This window comes from Lissotriton helveticus, chromosome 3_1 (assembly GCF_964261635.1).
Source record: "Lissotriton helveticus chromosome 3_1, aLisHel1.1, whole genome shotgun sequence".
NCBI lineage: Eukaryota > Metazoa > Chordata > Amphibia > Caudata > Salamandridae > Lissotriton > Lissotriton helveticus.
Window position 1 is genome coordinate 549,323,759 of NC_136061.1, and position 25,961 is coordinate 549,349,719.

The following is a 25,961-nucleotide window of genomic DNA, read 5'->3' on the forward strand; positions in this document are numbered from 1 at the left end:
CTTGAGGTTTCTACATACTCAGTTCACGTCCTTGGATAAGGCACATTTGCAGGGTTATTTAAGCAAGGTAAGCTTAAGGATAACTAAATAGATACATTTGCTTTCCCCTTGTATCATTTTATGAGCAACATGTTTAACAGTTTACAGAGTATTTTGCTCATCACTGACCTAAACATTTACTGTGTCTGTTGACTCATTTTGTGATTCATGTTCCCACTACATTCTGTGTTTTACTGCTCTGATCAGGGCTGTAAGCCACTGGGTATAAAACCTTATTGAAAATGAAATGTCACCTCACTCATTGCTGTTTTTTCACAGCTTGTTTAATGTCACTTTTTCTGATCCCCATGTGGAAATGAGACATTTTTAATCTCTGATTGGTACACAGAATATGCTTGATTACCATTAAATATGTTCAGTATAACTGTCATACTGTTTTCTTATTTGATTTTTCTAGATGAACATGTTGTCATGGGAAACAAGCTCCTTGTATACATTAGGTAAGATTAATTCTACATATGCCTGCACTGAAACCATTTTTGTTCTACACTGTTTAGTTGTACTTTTTGTTCGGTGGCTAGAGCACGGTTGTTTCAGAATATAAACTAATGTAACCCTTCAATCTGCGGTCTTCATAAATTAATTGTTGTGCGCGGCTGCAAGGAGCCACTGATGAGGAAGGTGAGAAAGTAGTACTTGGATTACACCTGGCTGGTCCAGTTCGTGTTTTCTCCGTAATGGTGGATGTCCACCATTTGGTCAGTGGCCATCATAAGCCCCTGCGGTGTGGGGAGGCCCCAAACTCCAGGGGGCTCCCCCCAGCAAAAGTGGTAGGTGGTGTGGACGTTTTCGTTACACCTCTACCTTTGGGCCACAGTGTAAGGGGAATGTGGCCCAGGATTTCCAAAAACAATTCCCAAATGACGAGAGCAAAAAAATCCAATTTAAAGGCATAACGCATGCAGATCGCGGGAAAGCCAGTACATTGCTGTGTGTATATGAATCACAAAATGCCAGCTTTTCCGTCATGAGATCTTCATTAAAACTGAACACCTCTGCATATACACAGTACATATAGAATATCTCGGGAACCCTTTTTGTATCAGTGGAACAATACTTGACAAAAATAAATCCTTAGGTAAAGGCATACCTAACTTTATATAAATATATATACAAAAATATATAAAACCAACAATTATTGGAAACGCAAGCAAGCACCACAATAATGGCTGTAACCAATGCGATGTCTGTAGTGAACTTATCTGTTATTGAGCTCAGCACAGCAGAGACGCAAATCTTGTCTCTGGGACTATCATATAGCCGTGCCAGCAATTTTGGGTATGCTCAAACGAGGGTTGACGTGTTTCAGTATATACGTAAGATGAAACTCAAGAAGTTCTTTGCCTCAAAACCGATAAAGGAGAGAACACCAGGTGGGACTGCGGCTGCAGTGGATAGCCCTGGTATTCTAATAGCAGGCGATATGAGTCTGAAATTGGACTTAGTTGAGTTCCAAAGTGAAAGTACTCAATTATCAGCAAGTGATATGAACCTGGCAACTATGGGGGGCCGGTCTTACGGATTTTAAAGCAAAATCTACTTTTTGTCCGGTAATGGTCAAGGACAACATAGACTATTACCATGATTTAGTAACTACAGACATCAAAAAATTGCAGCATAAAGTGGCACGGAGTAAATTCAAATATTCTAAACATGATCAACAATACCATGATTTGATTAAAAAATTACAAGCTAACAAATCTGTGATTATTCGCCAGGCAGATAAAGGTGGGAACGTTATCATATGGCCAAGGGAGAAATACATGGAAGAGGCATGGCGCCACCTAAATGACAAAGATTGTTATAAAAGGGTGGATGTGGCAACAGTAAAGGCATTTTGGGACAGCTTTTATATAAAACTGGTGGCCTGGAAAGGTTTGGGTTTGTTAAGCTCTGAGTTTACATTTTTTAAAAAGGATCACCCTGTGATACCCTGCATTTATTTTATACCCAAAATACATAAGTATCCTTCTAATCCACCGGGCAGGCCCATCATCTCTGCCTGTAGCAGCCTCCTTGAAAACACTTCCAAATACATCGATTTCTTTTTACAGGAACACATGATTAGCCTACCCACCTTTATACAGGATACAGGAGATTTCCTTAGAAAGCTAAAAGACATTACATGGCAGGAGGATTACTTACTTATCACGTTAGACGTGACCTCTCTATACACCAGTATCAATCATGTTGATGGCCTTAAAGCTGTGAAACATTTCTTGGATAAAAGGCCTTTGCATTGTCATTCGCACAACAATATGCTTGTGAACATGATTGAAATGTGCCTATACAATAACTTTTTTATGTTTCAGCAGATGTGTTTCCAACAGACTAGAGGGGTGGCGATGGGTTCCTGCTTCTCCCCTAGCTATGCGTGCTTACACATGGGGCTATGGGAGAAGCAGGTTCTCGGAGTCCAGTTTGCTGAAACCATGCACAATAATGTTGTATGTATATATAGGTACATTGACAACTTGTTTTTGATTTGGAGAGGTGATGAGGGGTTCGTAAATGCTTTTATTGATGATCTGAATAACAATTCCCTAACCCTAAAATTCACCTCCAATGTAAGTAAATCCACAGTCAACTTTCTGGATGTCAAAGTTTTTATAGACAAACAGACAATTCAAACTAAACTGCACCGCAAGGCCACGGCAGGTAACACACTGCTGCATGCGACTAGCCACCATCCACGCCACTTGATTTATAGCATCCCCTATGGGGAGATGCTACGCATCAAACATATTTGCAGCAGACAACAAGATGTGGTGGAAGCTCAAGCAGCCTGCCGCTTGCGCTTTTTAGCAAGAGGCTATACAGATAAAATTATTACATCTGCCATTAAGCGTACAGAGGCCTTACCCAGAGATGCAGCATTGTTAACAAAAGCTATGAAACAAATAGACCACCCAGTGACTGAGCCTAATCCTATCCGGTTAATAATAACTTACAATAAACAACACCAGGCGATTAGGAAAATCATGTGTAAACATTGGGCACTTATTCATAATGACCCAATCCTAATGATGGGATCTTTGAATTCCCCCACCATCACATACAGAAAAGCAGGATCAATGCTAAACAGCCTAGTGAGCAGCAGCCTAGAGGTCTTGGCCAAGACCGATTGGCTCAGCTCCCGGACGTTTTTTTTTTTTAAATGCATGACATGCAAAGCCTGTAAGCATGGGGTCAATAAAAGATCTTATACCTCTCCCTTTTTTGAGAAACAAATTCCCATCCCCAAATATTTAACATGCAAAACTGAATATGCTATTTATGTGTTGGAGTGCCCATGTGCACTCAGATATGTTGGAAGCACTAAACTTCCAGTACATAAGAGGGTGTTGCAACACATGAGGGCCATCACTAACTGTGATGAGGCTTACCCTGTCGCAAGACATTTTAATGACTATCACAAAAGAGATCTGAGATAGTTAAAATTTTATGTAATAGATGCAGTCATACCCCTGAGAAGAGGTGGCGACAGAGAGGGGATCCTCCGTAAATTAGAAACCCACAACATTCTTAACCTGGATAGTAAACATCCCAATGGTCTGAATGCAGGGGAGGATTTCTATACATGTTTATAAATTGTCAGCATATTCATTCTTATGTTCTTGATGTATCTTCTAGTTGATAGCATGTTAGCCATTTGGTGTCTATATGGGAACAATATATCTGAAATGAATGATCCGTTTTTTTTTTAATTTTAAGAATTAAATTGATTTTAAATGTAAATGTAAATGTAAATGTATTTCGATTTATATAGCGCACTAATCACCAAGGGGTCTCAAGGCGCTTGCTTAGGGAACCCGTCCTGGTATTCCCCTGTGAGATACCCCAGCAGGGTATTCACAAGGTGAAAGCCAGGCATCCCGCCGCGAGGGGCCGTAGTGGAGATTAAGCAAGCTATTGCCCAGAGTCGCAGAGTGTGACCCCGTGAGTCGAGTAGGCACCGGAGCGAGAATTGTCGAGTCCGTGGAATTTTGAGCCCGAGACCCACCGAGGCGGGGAATCGAACCCTGGTCCACGGCTGATCTCAGCTTCCGGGTCTGCCGCCTCTAACCACTGAGCCACGCTTCTCCACATTTTAAAGTCTTAATCAATTCTTTTTAACACAAATATTTTCTTAAAATATGCATTTATTATTTATAGGTTTTAAATGGTAAATTGCGGATTTTGCAAATTTTTTGGTATGCACACGTTAATTGCACTAGTTTTTTTGCACAATTTTGCACATTGCTATTGATGAACATTGTTTATCATAAATCGTGAACTATCATTTGACATATCATATTAGCAGAAGTACATAGCAATGTCAATGTCCGGAACGACTACTGAGAGATGTATAACATCTTACATTTGTCAGTAAGTGTATTTTACAATCATTTCCAGACATAATCCCAACAAGTATATAATGTTTACATGATATAATGTCACAATGATTTTTAATTGCTATTTTAGCAGGAACTGCGTTGACCTCTTTATCTTTCTGGTTTTACTAATGATGTATATTTATCATTTGTAAACAGGTTGGTGATTCCAAAACAGTATTTATTATGTTTTTATAGATGAGCTGCTAAAAATATGTATTTCGTTTATGTCTATGATGAGGATTTCCATAGCAACGTGCACCACCACTTTAAATTGTCGAGAATCACTCCATAGCGTGTCATGTGATCAAGTGCCAAGGGGGCCCGAAACGCGTCATGGCTAAGGTGCGGGGTACTTGCACAAATAAATAATTGCACCTTAAAGATTTGGGTCCGCTCTCGTCCTTCCTACAACACAAGGCTGTAGGAGAGTGGGGTCTGCAATCCTATGGTCACCCCAGATTTTTGCTTTTTGCTTCACTGGTTTACGACTTTCCCTGGCTGTGGGCCTGCTAATCAGACCCACAGCCTAGCTGTTCTCTCTCTAAATTCACAACCATGTACTTTAGGTGCATTTACCAATTGGTACTGGGCCACCTTATCAGTCCCTGTACTCAGGGCATAGGTGTACCCAGGGCCTACCAGGGGCTGAAGCATGTATTATGCCACCCCTGGCTGGCCATCTAAATCTGACACAACTGGCTGCATGCCAGCTGGGGCAAGGTGGTGTAAACACCCTTTGCTGTAGATATAGTATACCTATATCTAACCCTAAAATGGACACATATATTCCTATCAGTCACTCCTATGGAAGGCCTTAGAAATCCTGAAGGCAGAGTGCTTGGAATTATGTGAGATGGTGCTCTGGCATGAGCTGAGCCCGTTTGCAGCTTGCGGAACCAAGTCCTAATAGCTGTTCCATGATAACGCTATACCATATACTCTTAAGTGCATTATAATCCTCGCGGTTAAATGCTAACTCTGGTATAACATTATCAAAACATGTCGAGTAAGGTGTCATACGATTTGGAATACTACCCCCTCGCCAATTCTGGCGACGGGGGTAGCATTCCACCCTTCTAGAGGGACACGACATGTATGTAACTGTGAACCCCGGTTAAAGTTAACTCGAGCCTCAGCAACACAAAATGGATGCTGCCACCACAGACAGAAGTCTGACCTCCTGCTGCTGGGAGTCCTTCCAGCGAGGATGGCTTGGACAAAGGGTTTCCTGCCTTGGGAGGTGCTAGCACCACCCTACCTTTGAACCTTTGAATCTTCACTGCTGCTGGTCTGGTTGCTCCAGACTGGCCCTTGCTCCCTTCCAAAAGAGGGGCACCCCGGACTCTCCTAGTCCGCACCAGACGCTTTCTTCACTCACCGCGTGGGTTGCCTTTGCCAAGGCCTGTTGACGCTGATTCCGGATCCAACACCGCCGACAGCGAGAGCCTGCGTGGGACAGCTCGTGCCTCCATCCTGGTCATCGAAGACACCTCCTGGTCCACGTGGCTGCAGAGTCAAGCGTCCGCGACGACGATATCTGGTTCCTTCCTGGTTCCACTCCAGTCACTGGCTAGTGACTGTGAACATTGTCCCCTCTGCTTTCAGGTCTCCTTCTTCAACAATCCACCCTTGGATTGCACCGGACATCTTCCTCCTGGTCGCCTGCAGCATCTTTTCTTTCAGGCTCCATTGACTTCAACGCGAGAACCCGACGCACTTTGACACCTATGCACCTGCGGCCCGTGGTTGAGGCAACAAGAGCATTTCGGTGCTCAAGGGTAGTTTAACTGTCCTAGTGTCCAGTTCCACAGTCGTTTTAGTCCTACCTAGTCAGGGTTGTCCGTACTCACCTTTAACTTGAACTGTACTGTCCATAGACGTTGTTACGCATCTCACGTGTGAGTTCACACTCTGCACACGCGTTCCGTGGGCCTCCTATTACTTACCTGAAGTTAGTGTAGCGTGGTCCCATCGATCCTACAGCCTCTGGACAGCTCCATTCCTTTTATCGACTCTCACATTCCACTTACTTAGTATATGGTTTGTAGTGCCCCTAGGGCACCATTGTAATTTTGTGCAACTTGTAGTATTTTTCGTCAGAGATTGTCATGTGCTTAGCCCTCTGACCTCATAAAGAGTTCAGAGGTGTTCTTATTAATAAATATACTGTTTATTTTCATAACAACCTGTGTGGTGTCCTTTCATCTGGTATTCAAGGGGTTATATTGTGGTAAAACAGCTGGCTTCACATGCCAAAAGAGTTTAGCCTAAGACTGCTTTGTCCATGCTACCATTAGGATAGCTGGTCTATAAGGTTGACTTACAACCAATCACCATAAGGGTTGTTTGGACTGATACAAGGTGATCACTAGAACTAGTGAGCATCATATATCAGGCCAACTTCTCACATTGGTGTGCAGCGGTTGGGATTTGAGCTTGCTGTTGTTTTTACCACATATAATCTTGAAATATCATTTGAAAGATCACATAAGGTACCTAGGTACATATCACAAGTTTAGAAATACTCTGAGTTCTACTGAACCAGCTGTTGTAGTAGAAAGGGCCTAGCACACCCTGACTACAACTCTTAGCAAGGGATCAGTAGGAAAACCCATAGTGTAGGTAGGTGCATCACTTACACCTCACTAGAAAGCATGTCTACCACAGGAGAGACCTCAGTGACTCCCATTGTGGTTAGTGACCCTCCACAGGTCCTTTCCAGATATGCAGCTCTCAGTTTCCAGGAGATGAGACAATTGTGTACCTCCAGGAAATTGAAACAGGGTTCTAACCCTACCACTCCTTTTCTGTTAGGTCTCTTAGAGACATATGATGCCAGAAGGGCTGCCAACACAGACCCCTCTAATCCAGATAGGAGCATGCCCCCCTTAGAAGGTACTCTTGGAGATCCAGACCTCCCTGAAACAGAGAATGTAGAAGAGGAGGAGGAAGAAGAAGAACAGTCTGGGGATGACACAGACAATGGTTCTGTGATAGTCAGCAGACTCACAAGGGCCAACTTAGACCTACATAGGGAAGGATCTGGGGGACCCTCAGTACTGACCCTGAGCAGGCCTAACTTTGGAGCTTGGAGAGATAGATCTCATTCTAGGGACTCCAATAGTCTGTGCACTCTCATGCCTCTGCTCAGAGGAGGATGACGTCCCCTCAGAGGAGAGAGCATGAAGCAAGGATGAAGCAGGCTAATCTGAGGATCCAGAGGGAAAAACTTGCCCTTGCCAAAGAAAAGCTTGCCTTTGCTAGAGAGCAACAGTTGAGTGGGGTAGTCCCCACTGGTGGCAGCAATATCCCTAGGGATAGAGACAGGAGTTTTGATAAGACACCTGAGTAAACTAGTGCCCCCCTATAAGACAGGGGATGATATCCACAAGTGGATAACTGCTTTGGAGAGGGCCTGCAAAGTACAGCAGGTACCCCAGAGTCAGTGGGCAGCTATATTGTGGCTCTCCTTTGAAGGTAAAGGTAGAGACAAGCTCCTCACTGTTAGAGATGAGGATGCTAATGATTACCAAGTCTTGAAAACTGCTCTGATTGATGGGTTTGGCTTAACCACTGAACAGTACAGGTTGATGTTCAGGGATAGCCATAAAACTCAGGCTCAAGATTGGACTGACTTTGTGGATTGTGCCACTAAGGCTCTGGAGGGCTGGTTACTGGGAAGTAAAGTTACTGATTACACAGGATTGTATAATCTAATTATGAGAGAGCATATTTTAAATAATTGTCAGAACCAGTTGTTGCATCAGCACTTGATTGACTCAGATTTGACCTCTCCCCAAGAATTGGGAAAGAAGGCAGACAGATGGGTCAGGACCAGGGTCAAGCAGCAGAACCAGAACCAAGGTGGTGGCCAGAAGAAAGCAGACCAGAACGGTAATGAGAATAAGCAAAATGACCAGAAATCTTCAACAGGGCCTCAACAACCTAAGGAGGGTGGGTCCCAAACTTCCCAAAAGAAGAAGAATGATGGTCCTAAGAAACCATGGTGCCAGTACTGTAAAAGTAAGACTCACTGGTTTAGTGAGTGCACCAAGAAAGGCCAAACTCCTACCACTACTGTCCCTAAGACACCTGCACCCCCTAATACAGTTAGTAGTGGTAGTGTACCTCCCAAGGCTATAGTTGGGTTAACCCTGGGAACTGAGGTGGGTTCTGACTTAGTTAGAATTCCTCCTCAGGCAGTTCTTGTTTGTACTATGGACATGGATATGACCCCAACTGTAAGTCCTAGTACTCTGGGCAAATACAGACAAACGCCTTTAATCAATGGAAAAATGGCTCAGGCCTACAGGGACACATGTGCCAGTGCCACTATGGTGACACCAACATTTGTGGACCCTGATCAGATCATGCTAGGTTCAGATTACCTAGTGACCAATGCTAGCAATGTCACTACCAATCACAGTATGACAGTTGTTAATTTCTCCTGGGGAGGGGTAACTGGCCTCAAAAGGGTTGTAGTTAGTTCAGACCTCCCAGTAGATTGTCTTTTGGGCAATGATTTGGAATCCTCACTGTGGTCAGATGTGGAGTACAGGACTCATGTAGAAATGCTAGGTCTCTCCTCACATGTCCCTGCTGTGACTAGGTCACAGGCCAAGAAATGCCCAGCTGAACAAGTGCTGGATCCTGGAAGAATGGACCAGTCACTACCCAAGAGAAGGAATGGTAGGGTTAAGGCAGAGCCTTCCCCCTTGCCTCAGGTTGAGGATCAGCCCTCCCAGGAGGCTGACCCAGAGACCCCAGAAGGAACTGTCCTAGAAGAGCTTGAGCCTGATCAGGTTGAGTTTCTTGGACAGGGGGACCTTCCAGGGCAGACTTGAGGCAGGTCCAATTAGATTGTTCCTCTCTTGAACCCCTCAGACAGCAGGCTGCTGCTGAGGCTGCAGGGAATGCTACAGGTGCCCATAAGGTATATTGGGAAGCTGGACTCCTATACTCTGAGGAAAGAGACCCCAAGCCTAGTGCTACCAGGAGGCTGGTCATCCCCTTGTCTCTTAGAGGTTTCCTTCTCACCTTAGCCCATGAGATTCCCCTTGCAGGTCACTTAGGCCAGAACAAGACTTGGGACAGGCTTGCCCCACACTTTCACTGACCTCACATGTCTGAGGACACTAAAGAGTTTTGTCGCTCATGTATCACCTGCCAAGCCAGTGGCAAATCAGGTGGCACAACAAAGGCCCCCCTCATACCACTACCTGTGGTGGGGGTTCCCTTTGAAAGTGTGGGGATTGACATTGTTGGACCAATGGACCCCCCAACAGCATCTGGGCACAGATTTATACTGGTGGTAGTGGATCATGCCACCAGGTATCTAGAAGCTATTCCCCTTAGGACCACTACAGCTCCTGTTGTGGCCAGGGCCCTACTTGGAGTTTTCTCCAGAGTGGGGTTTCCTAAGGAGGTTGTCTCTGACAGAGGTGCAAACTTCAAGTCAGGATACTTGACTGCTATGTGGAAGGAGTGTGGAGTAAATTACAAATTTACCACACCCTATCACCCACAATGCAATGGGCGTGTTGAGAGATTCAACAAGACCCTCAAAGGGATGATAAAAGGGTTACCTGAAAAGCTCAGGCGAAGATGGGACATCCTTTTACCCTGCCTCCTGTTTGCTTACAGAGAGGTCCCACAGAAGGGTGTTGGTTACAGCCCTTTTGAGCTTCTGTTTGGGCATCCTGTAAGAGGACCCCTATGTCTTGTGAAGGAAGGATGGGAGTTACCTCTCAAAAAGCCTAAGCTTGACATAGTGGACTATGTACTTGGTCTCCGCTCCAGGATGGCAGAGTACATGGAGAAGGCATCTAAAATCCTTGAGGCCAGCCAAGAACTTCAAAACGCTTGGCATGACCAAAAGGCTGTCCTAACTGTTTACCATGCAGGATAGAAGGTGTGGGTGTTGGAGCCAGTGGCCCCAGCAGCTCTCCAAGACAAATGGTCTGGACCCCATACCATCATTGAGCAAAAGGGAGAGGTCACCTACTTGGTGGACATGGGAACTCCCAGGAGACCCCACAGGGTGCTTCATGTAAACAGGCTCAAAGCATTTGTCAACAGGGAGGACATGGGCTTGCTCATGGCCACAGATGAGGGGCAGGAGGAAGAGAGTGACCCTCTCCCAGACCTGCTCACTCAGAACCCTGATGATGGGTCAGTAGATGGTGTAGTCTAGTGGCATCGCCCTATGGAAAAGGTATATTGATGATATCTTCCTGATTTGGAATGACAGTGAGGATCTACTTCCCCCCTTTCTACACTGGCTTAATTCTAATTGCAGCGGCCTTACCTTCACCCTTACTAATAGCCGTACAAACATTCCCTTCTTAGATCTAAACATACAGGAGAAAGAAGGTGTCCTCATCACTAGCCTCTATAGGAAACCTACTGAGCGCAATACCTTACTGAGCTACAAGAGTAATCATCCTAGAGCGCTCCGTGACTCTTTACCCTTCTCACAATTTCTAAGGCTCAGAAGAAATTGTTATTTAAAAGAAGATTACTTCAGAGAGGCCCACCTACTCAGTGCTAAACTTAGCGCCCGTGGCTACCCCCGCAGATTGATCAAAACCTCGTCAAAAAGAGCATGGTTTTGTCCGAGGGAAGTTCTGTTGGAATCTAAACCGAAAAAACCACAGAACCGGTTGGTGTGTGTTACAACCTTCTCTCCGATATCTAATTCATTAACAAAGAGCATTAAAAAACACTGGCCTGTGCTGAATGCTGACCAATTGCAGCTAGAAAAACCCATGTTTGCCTTTAAGAAGGCCAAGAACTTAAAAGACCATTTGGTGCGGGCAGCACTACCCGCCCCTGCGGAAATGACCACAATTGATACACTATGGGGTTTGCCAAAACTCACTGGACATGTCAGATGTGGTAACTGTTCAATGTGTGAGAGCACTATAGAAGGCAAAGAGTTTATTTACAGAGATATGAAATACGAGCGTAGAGAATTCTCAAACTGTAATAGCTCAAATGCGATCTATGCTATTTTTTGTCCTTGCTCTATGATCTATATTGGTCAAACTACACAAAAGGCACGAACAAGGATGTGCCAACATCGTAGCAGGATACGCTGCAGAACTGCGAATGCTCCCCTTGTACAGCACTTCACTGAACAGGCCCACACAGAAATGGACTTCAAATGGACCATCATTTGCTTGGTAAAACCCCCTAGCCGCGGTGGCAACCTGCAACAACTTCTGAACAAAGAGGAACTGCGATGGATTCTGAAGACTAAAAGTCTTCACACTGGGCTCAATCGGACTGAGGACTGGACCTCTCTGATTTAAGAATTTGACTTTACAATTACAAACTGTTTCCATTTTTCTACTGTTTTTAACTGAAGCCTGGAAATACAACTGGTTTTTTTCTCCTCATGGTGCACTTTTTCCTCATGGTGCACCTGTTATAAATGGAAAAATGAAAAATTGTGCTAATAATTTATTAATTACGATTGGATGGTGTTATTGTTTGTCTAGAGTGAGCGGTACCCACTGGCATGTAATCACTACTTTTAATATCACTACCTTTCTATGGGTCTTGTTCCCACTTTAAAATGGCCGACCTCTTTTCTGGTGTACTCTGGGTGGGTCGTATTCCCCACGTGACTCCCCGGCTCACTATACCGCGTCGCGCCTTCCAAATGGTTATTCCCTTCCCATTCCAAAATGGCCGACACCTTTTTGGCGCAAACTGATTGGCTTCCATCCCCCATGTGACTTCACTGCTCACTACATTGCGTCACGTTTTGCATTGGGGCGCCGCGCAGATTCCCGGTGCCAGCAAGAATCCCCATTGAGGTCTTGCAAGCTGTATTACCAGGTGAGATCCGCGTCTGACACCCTGCATACCTTTCATGTTTTTGGCTAATGTGACCATTGGGACTTACGCCGCCCGTTTATTTCCCTCAGACCAGGATACCGAGACCATCGTTTTTCGGGTAAGCAAACCCCTCACAAGACGCTTTACCCACGCTACCTCTTAATTGTATATTTAATTACAATTTCGTTCCCTCCCTCCACAGACCCCATTACTGAGGGCACTCTCAAAGGTAGTATTAATTCCTTATAGACCTTTATTTTGGGAAGTAATCGGCGCCACTTTACTGAACCCATTTTTCTCCCCATTAGATCCATTATGTTTCTTTGCTTCCAAGCAAATTAAATTAACAAATACAAGAAATCTTCCCTAACTGAGTGCTACACAATTGGTAAGCCACTCGACTTCCCCACAAATGTCACGCACTGTCACAGTTCACTGCATTTATTGGCACGCTAGTTCGCTGCCGTTTCACTCCACACGTGTGTATTCATTGCACTTTGTCATGCACTAGCCATAGTCACTGTCATGGACTATAGATACTCGGCGCCACCAGTCTTGCTCCTCGTGTTATTTCCCACTGCCTGCACTTAGCATGGACTACACCCCGTTGCCGGCTGCACCTTGGCATGGTATGAGTCATGCAATTTATGAACGCAGCCTTGGCAATGTTCTAATGACATGTCTTTATCTTTTTATGTCTCCCTTCTTTTTTCATGGTATGGCAAATGTATATTCCTACTAGTGATATATTTGCGAATGTGTAATTTCAAGGCAATTACCCTCTGTCCTGAGGATGAACCTTTATTAAGTATGGTTCGAAACGTCGTCGACAAATTACACTAAATGCATAAATTGTTTTATACTTTTTTCTTGCATATGTGTATACTCTAGATTGTCTGGTTTATGTTTTATTCTAATCAGATGTCCTGTTATTGCCTGCTATTTTGTATGTTGTATGTCTTCTTAGTGTGTTAGCCGGACACCGGCCGGTGTCCCGCTTCTATCACACTCAGTGTTCTATTGGTTTTATAATTACCTTTGTATCAGGGAAATAAAATTGTCCGGCTGGACATTTCCCCATACAATATATTTCCATTTGGTCTATATTTATTGCTTCTCTTCATTTGTTTTTTGCTCTAAGGACCCTTGTTCTTTATAATACAGTAGTCTTTTCTGACAGCCTCTCTGCTCATCAACAAGAGGATTGTAAACAGGTTCTTCAATCCTTCAGGCAAATGTTTTCACTGACCCCCAGTCAGACAAACTGGTGCACCCATGAGGTGGACACTGGTGACCGTCTGCCTGTCAAGAGTAAAATCTACAGGCAACCTGACCACGTCAGGGACTGCATAAAGAAAGAAGTCCAAAAGATGTTGGAATTGGGAGTCATTGAACCCTCAGAGAGCCCTTGGGCTAGTCCTGTAGTTCTAGTGCCTAAACCTCACACCCAGGATGGTAAGAGAGAGATGAGGTTTTGTGTAGGCTACAGGGGTCTCAATGCTGTCACTAAGACAGATGCCCATCCAATACCTAGGGCAGATGAACTGATAGACAAGTTGGCTTCTGCAACTTTCTTAAGTACATTTGACCTTAACAGCTGGTTATTGGCAGATCAGGTTAGCTGACGATGCCAAGGCCAAAACAGCATTTTCTACCCCAGGAGGTCATTACCAATTTGTGGTGATGCCCTTTGGTTTGAAAAATGCACCTGCCACTTTTCAAAGGTTGGTGAACCAAGTTCTCACTGGGTTGGATGACTTCTGTGCAGCATATCTAGATGATATTTCTGTTTTTAGCTCCACCTGGGAGGATCACCTGATCCACCTGAGGAAAGTTTTGGAGGCCCTGTAAAAGGCAGGCCTCACTATCAAGGCTACTAAGTGCCAGATAGGGCAGAGTCAGGTTGTGTACCTGGGCCACTTTGTGGGTGGAGGCCAGGTTCAACCATTGGAGAGCAATATAGAGGCCATAAAGGACTGGGCTCCTCCAACCACCCAGACACAGGTTTGTGACACCACTTAATGACTTGACAAGCAAGAAAATGCCAAAGAAAGTTCAGTGGACAGTTAGCTGTCAGAAGGCATTTGGTGACCTAAAGCAGGCCATGTGTACTGCACCTATTCTCAAGAGTCCTGGCTACTCCAAAACCTTCATTGTCCAAACAGATGCATCTGAGTTGGGTGTGGGAGCTGTTCTTTCTCAACTGAATATTGATGGTCATGACCAGCCCATTGCTTTTATAACCAGAAGGCTGACCCCTAGAGAGAAACGTTGGTCAGCTATTGAGAGGGAGGCCTTTGCTGTGGTTTGGGCCCTGAAGAAGTTGAGGCCATACTTGTTTGGAACTCACTTCAAGATTCAGACCGACCATAAGCCCCTCTTATGTCTAAATCAGATGAAGGGTGAAAACCCCAAACTTCTTAGGTGGTCCATTTCCCTACAGGGGATGGACTTTACAGTGGAGCACAGACCAGGGACTGACCATGGCAATGCAGATGTCTCTCCAGGTATTTCCACTTAGAACAGGAAGACTCACCTGGTCAAGGTTAGTTTAATGTCCCTAAGTTTGGGGGGGGTTATGTAGGAGAGTGGGGTCTGCAATCCTATGGTCACCCCAGATTTTTGCTTTTTGCTTCACTGGTTTACGACTTTCCCTGGCTGTGGGCCTGCTAATCAGACCCACAGCCTAGCTGTTCTCTCTCTAAATTCACAACCATGTACTTTAGGTGCATTTAACAATTGGTACTGGGCCACCTTATCAGTCCCTGTACTCAGGGCATAGGTGTACCCAGGGCCTACCAGGGGCTGAAGCATGTATTATGCCACCCCTGGCTGGCCATCTAAATCTGACACAACTGGCTGCATGCCAGCTGGGGCAAGTTGGTGTAAACACCCTTTGCTGTAGATATAGTATACCTATATCTAACCCTAAAATGGACACACATATTCCTATCAGTCACTCCTATGGAAGGCCTTATCAATCCTGAAGGCAGAGTGCTTGGAATAATGTGAGATGGTGCTCTGGCATGAGCTGAGCCCGTTTGCAGCTTGCGGAACCAAGTCCTAATAGCTGTTCCATGATAACGCTATACCATATACTCTTAAGTGCATTATAATCCTCGCGGTTAAATGCTAACTCTGGTATAACATTATCAAAACATGTCGAGTAAGGTGTCATACGATTTGGAATACTACCCCCTCGCCAATTCTGGCGACGGGGGTAGCATTCCACCCTTCTAGAGGGACACGACATGTATGTAACTGTGAACCCCGGTTAAAGTTAACTCGAGCCTTGGCATCACAAAATGGATGCTGCCACCACAGACCCAAGTCTGACCTCCTACTGCTGGGAGTCCTTCCAGCGAGGATGGCTTGTACAAAGGGTTTCCTGCCTTGGGAGGTGCTAGCACCACCCCAGACAGGATTTTGTGTATTGAGGTAGGGAGGCCTGAAAGGAATGAGACATGCCTGGGCACACAAGGTGCCCTGTGCATACACCGGTTCAAACCAGTTGCTGGGGCATCCCAGCCCCAGCTCTGGCAGGAAACCGGACAAAGGATAGGGGGAGGGACCTAGTCAGTAGTGCAGCCCCCTTTACGAGAATAAAGGTAGGAGCTGGTCCCATTCCAAATTAGATTATCCTGAACTATTCAACAAGAAGAAACTCTGGCCTTCGACGTTCTGCTCCACAGAAAACTGAAGAATCTCCCTTGTGGACAAGGAGTGTCCACCCTGCAACTGCAGGCACCATCAAGCGTCCAGCGGCTTCTCTTTGTCGTCTTCCCTCGAGGATCCAGACTTCAGAGACCAACGAGACCCGGATTCCCAGACCTCTCCGACCTCAACCTGCATCTACAGCAAAGCTGAGACCCGTGGGTGCAACGAGACACGTGGGACCGGCCATCTTGAACGAACCTGCACTTCGCTTCCAGCACTACTCCCGAGGTAAACTCGACCAAGTGCTTTGGGGACTGAGAAGCCCCGGCCCCGAGCAGCCCCTGCACCGAAGATCAGCCCTCCAGCCTCCACGAGATCTGCGTGGGGCCCTTCTGCTTGTCTGCTGCTCGACGCGTTGTCTGGTCACTTGCCGGCTGGCTAGTGGCCTCCTAGACGACGAACCTTTGAATCTTCACTGCTGGTCTGGTTGCTCCAGACTAGCCCTTGCTCCCTTCCAAAAGAGGGGCACCCCGGACTCTCCTAGTCCGCACCCGACGCTTTCTTCACTCACCGCGTGGGTTGCCTTTGCCAAGGCCTGTTGACGCCGATTCCGGATCCAACACCGCCTACAGCGAGAGCCTGCGTGGGACAGCTCGTGCCTCCATCCTGGTCGTCGTAGACACCTCCTGGTCCACGTGGCTGCAGAGTGAAGCGTCCACTCTTCACCTGATCGCGACGACGATATCTGGTTCCTTCCTGGTTCCACTCCAGTCACTGGCTAGTGACTGTGAACATTGTCCCCTCTGCTTTCAGGTCTCCTTCTTCAACAATCCACCCTTGGATTGCACCGGACATCTTCCTCCTGGTCGCCTGCAGCATCTTTTCTTTCAGGCTCCATTGACTTCAACGCGAGAACCCGACGCACTTTGACACCTATGCACCCGCGGCCCGTGGGTGAGGTAACAAGAGCATTTCGGTGCTCAAGGGTAGTTTAACTGTCCTAGTGTCCAGTTCCACAGTCGTTTTAGTCCTACCTAGTCAGGGTTGTCCGTACTCACCTTTAACTTGAACTGTACTGTCCATAGACATTGTTACGCATCTCGCATGTGAGTTCCACACTGTGCACACGCGTTCCGTGGGCCTCCTATTACTTACCTGAAGTTAGTGTAGCGTGGTCCCATCGATCCTACAGCCTCTGGACAGCTCCATTCCTTTTATCGACTCTCACATTCCACTTACTTAGTATATGGTTTGTCGTGCCCCTAGGGCACCATTGTAATTTTGTGTAACTTGTAGTATTTTTCGTAAGAGATTGTCATGTGCTTAGCCCTCTGACCTCATAAAGAGTTCAGAGGTGTTGTTATTAATCATTATACTGTTTATTTTCCTAACAACCTGTGTGGTGTCCTTTCATCTGGTATTCAAGGGGTTATATTGTGGTAAAACAGCTGGCTTCACATGCCAAAAGAGTTTAGCCTAAGACTGCTTTGTCCATGCTACCATTAGGATAGCTGGTCTATAAGGTTGACTTACAACCAATCACCATAAGGGTTGTTTGGACTGATACAAGGTGATCACTAGAACTAGTGAGTATCATATATCAGGCCAACTTCTCACAAAGCCTTCGACTTTCCTTTAAAAAAAAATATATATATATATATTTAGAGAGGGGCCGAAATGCGTCATGGCGTCCACGAGCACCAAATAAATTACATCTGCACGATATTGTGGTCCGTATCCGTTATTTTCTCCGGTGCAGGATTGCATTAAAGAAACGGAAGTCTGGGATATATATATATATATATATATATATATATATATATATATATATATATATATATATATATGTGTGTGTGTGTGTGTGTGTGTGTGTGTGAGTATATATATTTGTATATATATATATGTGTGTGTGAGTATATATATTTGTATCTATCTATACACACACATTATATGTGTGTGTGTGTATATATATATATATATATATATAATATATTGAGAACACTCCGCTTGCATCCACTTGCCACCAATTCCAATAACTGAGCACGGACTACGATGTAGTGCAAATTTGAAGTTTATTCAACTCTACCCATCATGACCCAATTTGACCCCGAGGGGCCTTGATCATATATATATATATATATATATATATATATATATATATATATATATGTATATATATTACCTACTGGCAGTCGCCAGTAGGTATATATAGTTAGGATTTTTTCTCTATGGGATTTTTGAAAATTCTATGTCTAATAACTTTGGCGTTTGTGGACGGAATTGGCTGAAATTTTCAGGAAAATGGAACATTTTGTTTCTGAGCAGCCCCTGAAAATTTGGGGGGGGGTTCGTCAAGGGGGGGCCGAGAAAAAAGGGGGGTCCCAAAACGTGTTTTTAACATTGAGTTTTCCATAGGGCGGTTGGCCTCACTTTTAGCCCGAATGGCTGAATGGATTTGCACGAAACTTGGCAAAATTGTAGGGACTGGTAGCCCGATGTGCCTTTTGTAGGTCTCAATATATGTGCTCCAGTGGATTTTGAGAAATTAACGTTTAAAAAAAGATATATATCTGTAACAGCGGACCGGGCAGCGCTCCAGTTCGCGTACTTTTCGCGCAACGGAGCTTTGTGAAGCGAAGCTGATTGGTTCTCCGGCGTCTGTCAACATTCCAAACAGTCCGTAGCGGCCGCCATCTTGTCTCTCGGTAGGATTGAGAGACAAGAGGAGGCCAAAACAAAGGGGGAAATAACCATAAGGGGGCATAGTAGATCCTCCCTGACCCCCTAGGTTTAATGTGGAGGTTTTAAAAGGGCCCCGCAGGGCAAAAAAAAAAAATTTTTTGTTTGTTTTTTTTGCGTGGGTAGCGCCCGGTCCGCGAACCGGGAAGCGTTCTGGGCAGCGTACTGCAATGAAAAATGAATGATAGACTTTTTCAAATACTGTATGTTAATTGATTGTTGGTTTTGTTGATTATTTTTTAATTTTTTTATTTTTTAAGCAATTATTTATTATTGTGATTGTGTTTCAAAATTTAATAACATTTCTAACATTTCACTGTCTGAAATGTCGTCATTTTCATTGAACATAGCTTGTAATCTATGAGGGTGTAAAATGTCCTCATTTTGAAGGAGGTCATCCACTGCTTGCACACATTGCAGTAGTTCTTGGTCCCAAGTTTCATCCATAAATTCTATATAATTTGGATCAATTAATTCTTGGCTGCTCTCTTGCAGGACAATTTGAAATGAAACTTTCTGTTCGCCTTCCATGTTGCCTGAAATTTGGATAAAAAAAATATATATTAGTAGAGATAGGGCACTGTTGGGATTAATTTTAGATAGGCATTTTTAATCAGTGAATTTATGGAAGTAGGAATATAAAAAAGTGTATGTGATTAACGTAAGTAAATTCATAATTATAAAAGAGAAGCCTAACTCCATCCATAACTATAACAGAGAAGTCTATCTAAATCTATAACTACTACAGAGGGATAGTATATAACTATCAGAAAAAGTTTACCATATTAACTGATAGTGCACAATATAGTTCAGTTTTTAAAATAACAACTTACCTTTAGAAAGAAGTTGAAGTGATTAGTGAAAATCCAATTGAAATGTACACCAGGAAGTAGTAGTCAAAATGGTTGTGTTTCATTCTCTTCTTTTATATATATTCAGGTACATGTCAGGTCAAATGTCAGGTAAAAAAAGTAGAAAATGAAAGTAACATTTTAATTGGTTGTCAATTCCAACACTTCAGATGTGTTTTGAGAAGTAATTTACCTCAGGGTATTAAGAGAGGTCTACAGGCTAAATGGCTAAATGGAATTCCAATCAAATTTGTGAAAATGGTAGGGATTGGTATGTAGTATGAGCTAATCTATATTTGGTGAAATTGTCTCCAGTGGTTTTTCTGTAAACTACTTTCCCACCTTTTTTGATGGTGCGCTTCCCGGGGAGCGACCCGGTACGCGAACTGTTGAGCGCCCCGGTTCGCGAACCTTAAGCGTTACGGGAGTCCACCATTTTGTGTTTCAGTCGAATTAAGATACAAAATGGAGGGCAAATAATGTTCAGAATGGGTAGAAGGGGGCACGGTAGACTTATCTTGACCCCCTAGGTTTTGTGAGGATGGCTGAGGAGGCTTATATGTGCGAAAAAAAAACATTTTTTAAAAAAAATTCGCGAGGTTAGCTCCCGGTTCGCGTACCGGGTAGCGCCCCGGGGAGCGTACTTTGTTGAAAATTAGTGAAAAAAGTTAGAGTAAAATAATAATTGTGAGTTATCAGATGTAGGGTAGCTCTGAGAAGAGCTTTTGGGTTTATGGTACATTTAGGTACTTATAAGTAGGTACCAATGCACAGTCTTAAATTCAGAATGAAAACTCTGTTGCCCTCATCTGAGAAGTGAACTCCATCTCCTCTGTAGATATCTTGCATGTAGTAACGCAAGTTATTGTTGTACAGGGAGCCCATTCCATGGTCTCTCATGTAAGCTGAAACAGATTTGTTTACATGCTTCCTCGACTTCTCAATTTGTGGACAAAATTGGTTTGACCACCTCCATTTCTGTCTTTGGCATATATTTGAATATACCAAGGCAGTCTGAGGAAAAAGTGCCATCAATTGCTCAAAGGTGTCCTTTAAAAGCATTTCCAGACCTACCCCAGTCAAAGTGCCCAAATCATTACCTCCACAGTGCACAATTAACAGGTCAGGTTTGGGCAAATGCATAAAGGTTTTCGCCAATGGTATCAATTGGTGACATTTTAATCCTCTGTGGCCAAACCACTTAATTTCCACATCTTGTAAATTGAGGTTAGGTAATTTTCTGTTCTCAGCATACCTGTGAGCCCAGTGGATATAACTATGTCCAACAATCCAGACAGAAAACATGGTGAGAGAAGGTTCTGCTGCAGTCAGATGAAGTGTGGCAATGAAATGGCAGTTGAAAAAATGAGAGTTTAAAATGAAAAAAACTGTGGAGTTTCTGTGTTAATGAAGCAGTAACAGTGATTGGTGGATTTTGATTGCTGAAAACAGAAAGTTAGGGTGCATGGATGAGTTCTTTGAAAGATGTATTTTGAATGGTCAATAAATAATCATTAAATGAAAGATTGCAGTGGATACGCAGGTGCACTGAGAGTTCAGAGTTCAATTGCAACATTGTTGTGTGAACCTGCAAACACCAGAGGTCTTGCAAGAGGTGGTTGCTATGCAGAAAAGGCATGAAATGGCAGAGGGGGGAAGGGTTTTCATTTGAAAAAAAGTGAGGGAAGAGTTTTGATTGGGTGACATGAGAGATATGTGTGAAGAATTACAGCATTTCTGTGCTTTTGATAGCTGCAGACTCTGGAGTGCATACCTTTTGCTCTGCTGAAGACAAATTGGTGTGTTTCTGAGACTGTTTTCAAACTCAAAGTATTTGCTAAGGTGAGAAAATATTTCTTTAATTTAGATAGAGAATAGTGTGCTTTAAGGAGAAAATTATGAAGAAAGTTGTGTTTTTCAAATGTTGCTTTGTCTCAAGTGTTTTACAAATAGATTTTGTTTCTTTGAGAAAATGTAATTGGAGAAAATGTGAAGTATTAGTACTGACAGGGTGTTTTTTTGCATAGGAGCTGTGGAGTCTTTTCAAATTATGACTTGAGAATCGTTTTTGAGGAAGATGAATGGTTATAATATTTCTGACAAGGACATAATGGTGTATGCTTCTTTATAATGCAATTGAATGTCTCTGATGTTATTTTTCCCATTTTAATGTAAGACCTTTCTCTGTGGCGCAAATTGCTTGTAAATATTATCCCACCTGTGCATGGTAAATTTAGATTTTGAATGTTTGTGTTACATAGCCATGTTAAAAGTGATACAAACATGCTGCAAAGGCAATCAAAAAACGCTTTTATGTGTCTTAAGGACATTTAAAGTAATTTTCCCATGTGCAGTGTTTTGAAATTATGATTTGAAAATCGTTTTTGGGGAAAAGGAATTGTTTTTAAAATTAATAACAAGGACATAATGGTGTATGCTTTTTTATAAGGCAATTGACTGTCTCTGATGTTATTTTTCCCATTTTAATGTAAGACCTTTCTCTGTGGCGCAAATTGCTTGTAAATATGCTCCCACCTGTGCATGGCAAATTTAGATTTTGAATGTTTGTGTTAAATAGCCATGTTAAAAGTGACCCAACCATGCTGGAACGGCAATCAAAAAACACTTTCATGTGTCTTAAGGACATTTTAAGTCATTTCCTCATGTGCAGTGTTTTCAAATTATGATTTGAAAATCGTTTTTGGGGAAAAGGAATGGTTTGTAAATTTATGACAAGGATATAATGGTGTATGCTTCTTTATAAGGCATTTCTGTGTCTCTGATGTCATTTTTCCCATATTATATTAAAAGACCTTTCTCCGTGGGCCACATTCATTGTAAATATGGTCACACTTGTGCATGTTAATTTTGGTTTTTACTGTTTGAGTTACATAACCATGTTAAAAGTGACCCAAAAAAATTGCAAAGGCTTTCAAAAAACACTTTCATGTGTCTTAAGAACATTTTAAGTAATTTCCCTGTGGGCAGTGTTTTCAAATTATGAATTGAAAATCGTTTTTGAGGTAATGGAATGTTGTTAAAATTTATGTGCGCCATATGCCCCCAAATTTCTTTTTCAGGGGTGCAGCAGGGTGTTCTTGAGACACACATGCACCCTTGGAAAAATTCCTAATTTGCGATGAGCTAATTGCTAATCGCAAATTGCACCTTCATTCCTATGAGCCTCCTAGCCCATGGAAATGAATGGGTAATTTGCAATTAGCAATTTGCTCATTGCAAATTAGGAATGGTAAAGAATTGCTATTTATTCCTTAAAATTTGCTATTTTGGAAATGCAAAATAGTTATATGATACATATGCCGGTTGATGTCTAACAAGATAAGAAGCTTAGGGATACATTTATGATGACTGGCGCAATGAAGTGGACATTACTTACTTCATTGGTAGAGTTTACATGTATTATGTCCTCTGTATTCTTCATCAAGCGTAACTTTAATCTGCAATCCTGAGTAGGCCTCACCTTAAACAAACCTCTGGATAGGCCACACCTTATCGTCATCATGAATTAATCATTTAAAATGCTAGGGACAGATTTATGATAGGTGTATGCCTCTTTTGCGCCACTTACAAAACACTGTCCACGGGGAAATGACTTAAAATGTGCTTAAGACACATGAATGTGTTTTTTTAAAGCGTTTGCAATTTTTTTGGGTCACTTTTAACATGGCTATGTGACTCAAACAGTCAAAATCTAAATTCACCATGCACAGGTGGGAGCATATTTACAAGGAATGTGCTCCATGGGGAAAGGTCTTATAATGTAATATGGGGAAAATGACATCAGAGACAGTGAAATGCCTTATAGAGAAGCATACACCATTATGTCCTTGTCATAAATTTGCAAACCATTCCTTTTCCCCAAAAACGATTTTCAAATCATAATTTCAAAACACTGCACATGTGGAAATGACTTAAAATGTCCTTAATTCAAAATTTGCTATTCCTTATTTTGCGATTGCACTGAAGGATTTGCAAATTTTGCGATTTCTTAAATGCAATGTATCAAACAAAAAATATGTAAAAAATGACATTAAGGATTTGGAAACTACCACCAACTTCTAGTTTGTGGTAATTTGCGAATTCTTTTCAAAAAACATTTTTTTCCAAAAAACAAAAGGTGCCATATGATGCCAATACATGTCCTTAGGGCATGTATGTGCGCCATATGCCCCCAAATTTCTTTTTCAGGGGTGCAGCAGTGTGTTCTTGAGATACCCCTGCACCCTTGAAAAAATTCCTAATTTGTGATGAGCTAATTGATAATCGCAAATTGCACCTTCATTCCTATGAGCCTCCTAGCCCATGGAAATGAATGGGTAATTTGCAATTAGCAATTTGCTCATTGCAAATTAGGAATGGTAAAGAATTGCTATTTATTCCTTAAAATTCGCTATTTAGGAAATGCAAAATAGTTTGATGGAACATATGGCGGTTCATCTGTAACAAGATAAGAAGGTTAGGGATACATTTATGATGACTGGCGCAATAAAGTGGACATTACTTACTTCATTGGTAGGCCTTTACATGTATTATCTCCTCTGTATTCTTTATCAAGCGTAACTTTAATCTGCAATCCTGAGTAGGCCTCACCATAAACAAACCTCTGGATAGGCCACACCTTATCGTCATCCTGGATTAATCATTTAAAATGGTAGAGACAGATTTATGATAGGTGTATGTCTCTTTTGCGCCACTGTGCGTCACTTTTATGATGCAGTGGCGGTGCAAAAGATTTGCTATGAGGCGAGAAAATTACAAATTGATGCATTTAGGCAGATGTGTCATGGTGTAAAAAAACGTGCCACATGAAACCGATGCAGCAGTGATGCAAAAGATGCACCATGTTGCAAGACAGGCCTCACTTGGGGTCATATGTATCAAGCTAATTACCATTCGCAAAGATCAAAATTCTGCAAATTTCAGCCTTTGCGAATGCTAATTAGACAAATGGTATGTATCAAACAAGTTTGATGCAAAATAAGGAATAGCAAAATTTGCTATTCCTTATTTTGCGATTGCACTGAAGGATTTGCAAATTTTGTGATTCCTTAAATGCAATGTATCAAACTAAAAATATGTAAAAAATGACATTAAGGATTTGGAAACTACCACCAACTTCTAGTTGGTGGTAATTTGCGAATTCTTTTCAAAAATAATTTTTTAAAAAAAAACAAAAGATGCCACATGACGCCAATACATGCCCTTAGGGCATGTATGTGCGCCATATGCCCCCAAATTTCTTTTTCTGGGGTGCAGCAGGGTGTTCTTGAGACACCCATGCACCCTTGGAAAAATTCCTAATTTGCGATGAGCTAATTGCTAATCGCAAATTGCACCTTCATTCCTATGAGCCTCCTAGCCCATGGAAATGAATGGGTAATTTGCAATTAGCAATTTGCTCATTGCAAATTAGGAATGGTAAAGAATTGCTATTTATTCCTTAAAATTCGCTATTTAGGAAATGCAAAATAGTTTGATGGTACATATGGCGGTTCATCTGTAACAAGATAAGAAGCTTAGGGATAGATTTATGATGACTGGCGCATCACCAGGGATGTGCCAGTCATCTTGCGCTGCTGTTCCGCCACCCATGGTGTGCTGCATTTACAATGCGGCGCAGCATGGGGCAAAAATGGCACAGATGCGTGACGTATCTGTGCTGTAAAGGTGGCGCATTGCTGGAATTGTATCGCAAGTGCGATGCAGCTCAAGCAAGGCTTAGGGGTGCCCCATCTCCACAATGTTGCGTCAAGACCTATGCCTGCTTAAAGCAGGCGCAGGGTTTTGACGCAGCTTTCTCCTATCTGATTGTAAATACGGCACACCATGGGTGGCAGAGCAGCGGTGCACGTTAACTGGTGCATGCCTGGGGATGTGCCATTTAACATAAATCTGCCCCTTTACATTTAAGTATGTGCAGGGGACACAGAGTTGGTGAGGCTTATCCAAGGTTAAGAAGAGATGAGTCCTGTTCACTGAAAAATTAGACATAGGCTTCACCTGCTCAGCATCGCTGGACATGGCTAAATAATAGCTGCAAAATGTTACTCTTGTTAAACAATTTTACTATTATAAACTCTGAGATTTGTCTCTTACTCTGCAACATCTCATTGTTGTTATCTTTCTTTAAAGATAAAGACAACATCAACATGAGCGACAATCTGCAATCAGTTGATTTTGACCTCATCATTGAACTTGTAATTGAAACATCAGTGGATGTTGATCCCTTGGATGATTTAAATCCTGAGGATGAAGAAGAGCGTGATGAGGATGCAGATTTGTCCGAATTATATGACATAGGGTGGGAAGCTGACCTGCTTGAGCCTATGGAACTATAAACATTTATTTTTAAAATTTATAATAAATAAAAAGTAAAAGTGTAAACCGTTTAATTTAAAAATAAAGACACCTT

At 42.8% G+C, this 25,961-nt stretch overlaps 1 protein-coding gene across 1 annotated transcript in view; it reads left to right on the forward strand.

Annotated features, from left to right (window-relative positions):
* Positions 1–25,961, forward strand: part of VPS8 (VPS8 subunit of CORVET complex) — a 2,052,516-nt gene that overhangs the window by 669,420 nt on the left and 1,357,135 nt on the right. The window contains exon 24 of the mRNA XM_078680452.1: positions 458–500. Within this exon, the coding sequence (XP_078536578.1) occupies positions 458–500 (43 nt within the window). The remainder of the gene's footprint in view (positions 1–457; positions 501–25,961) is intronic.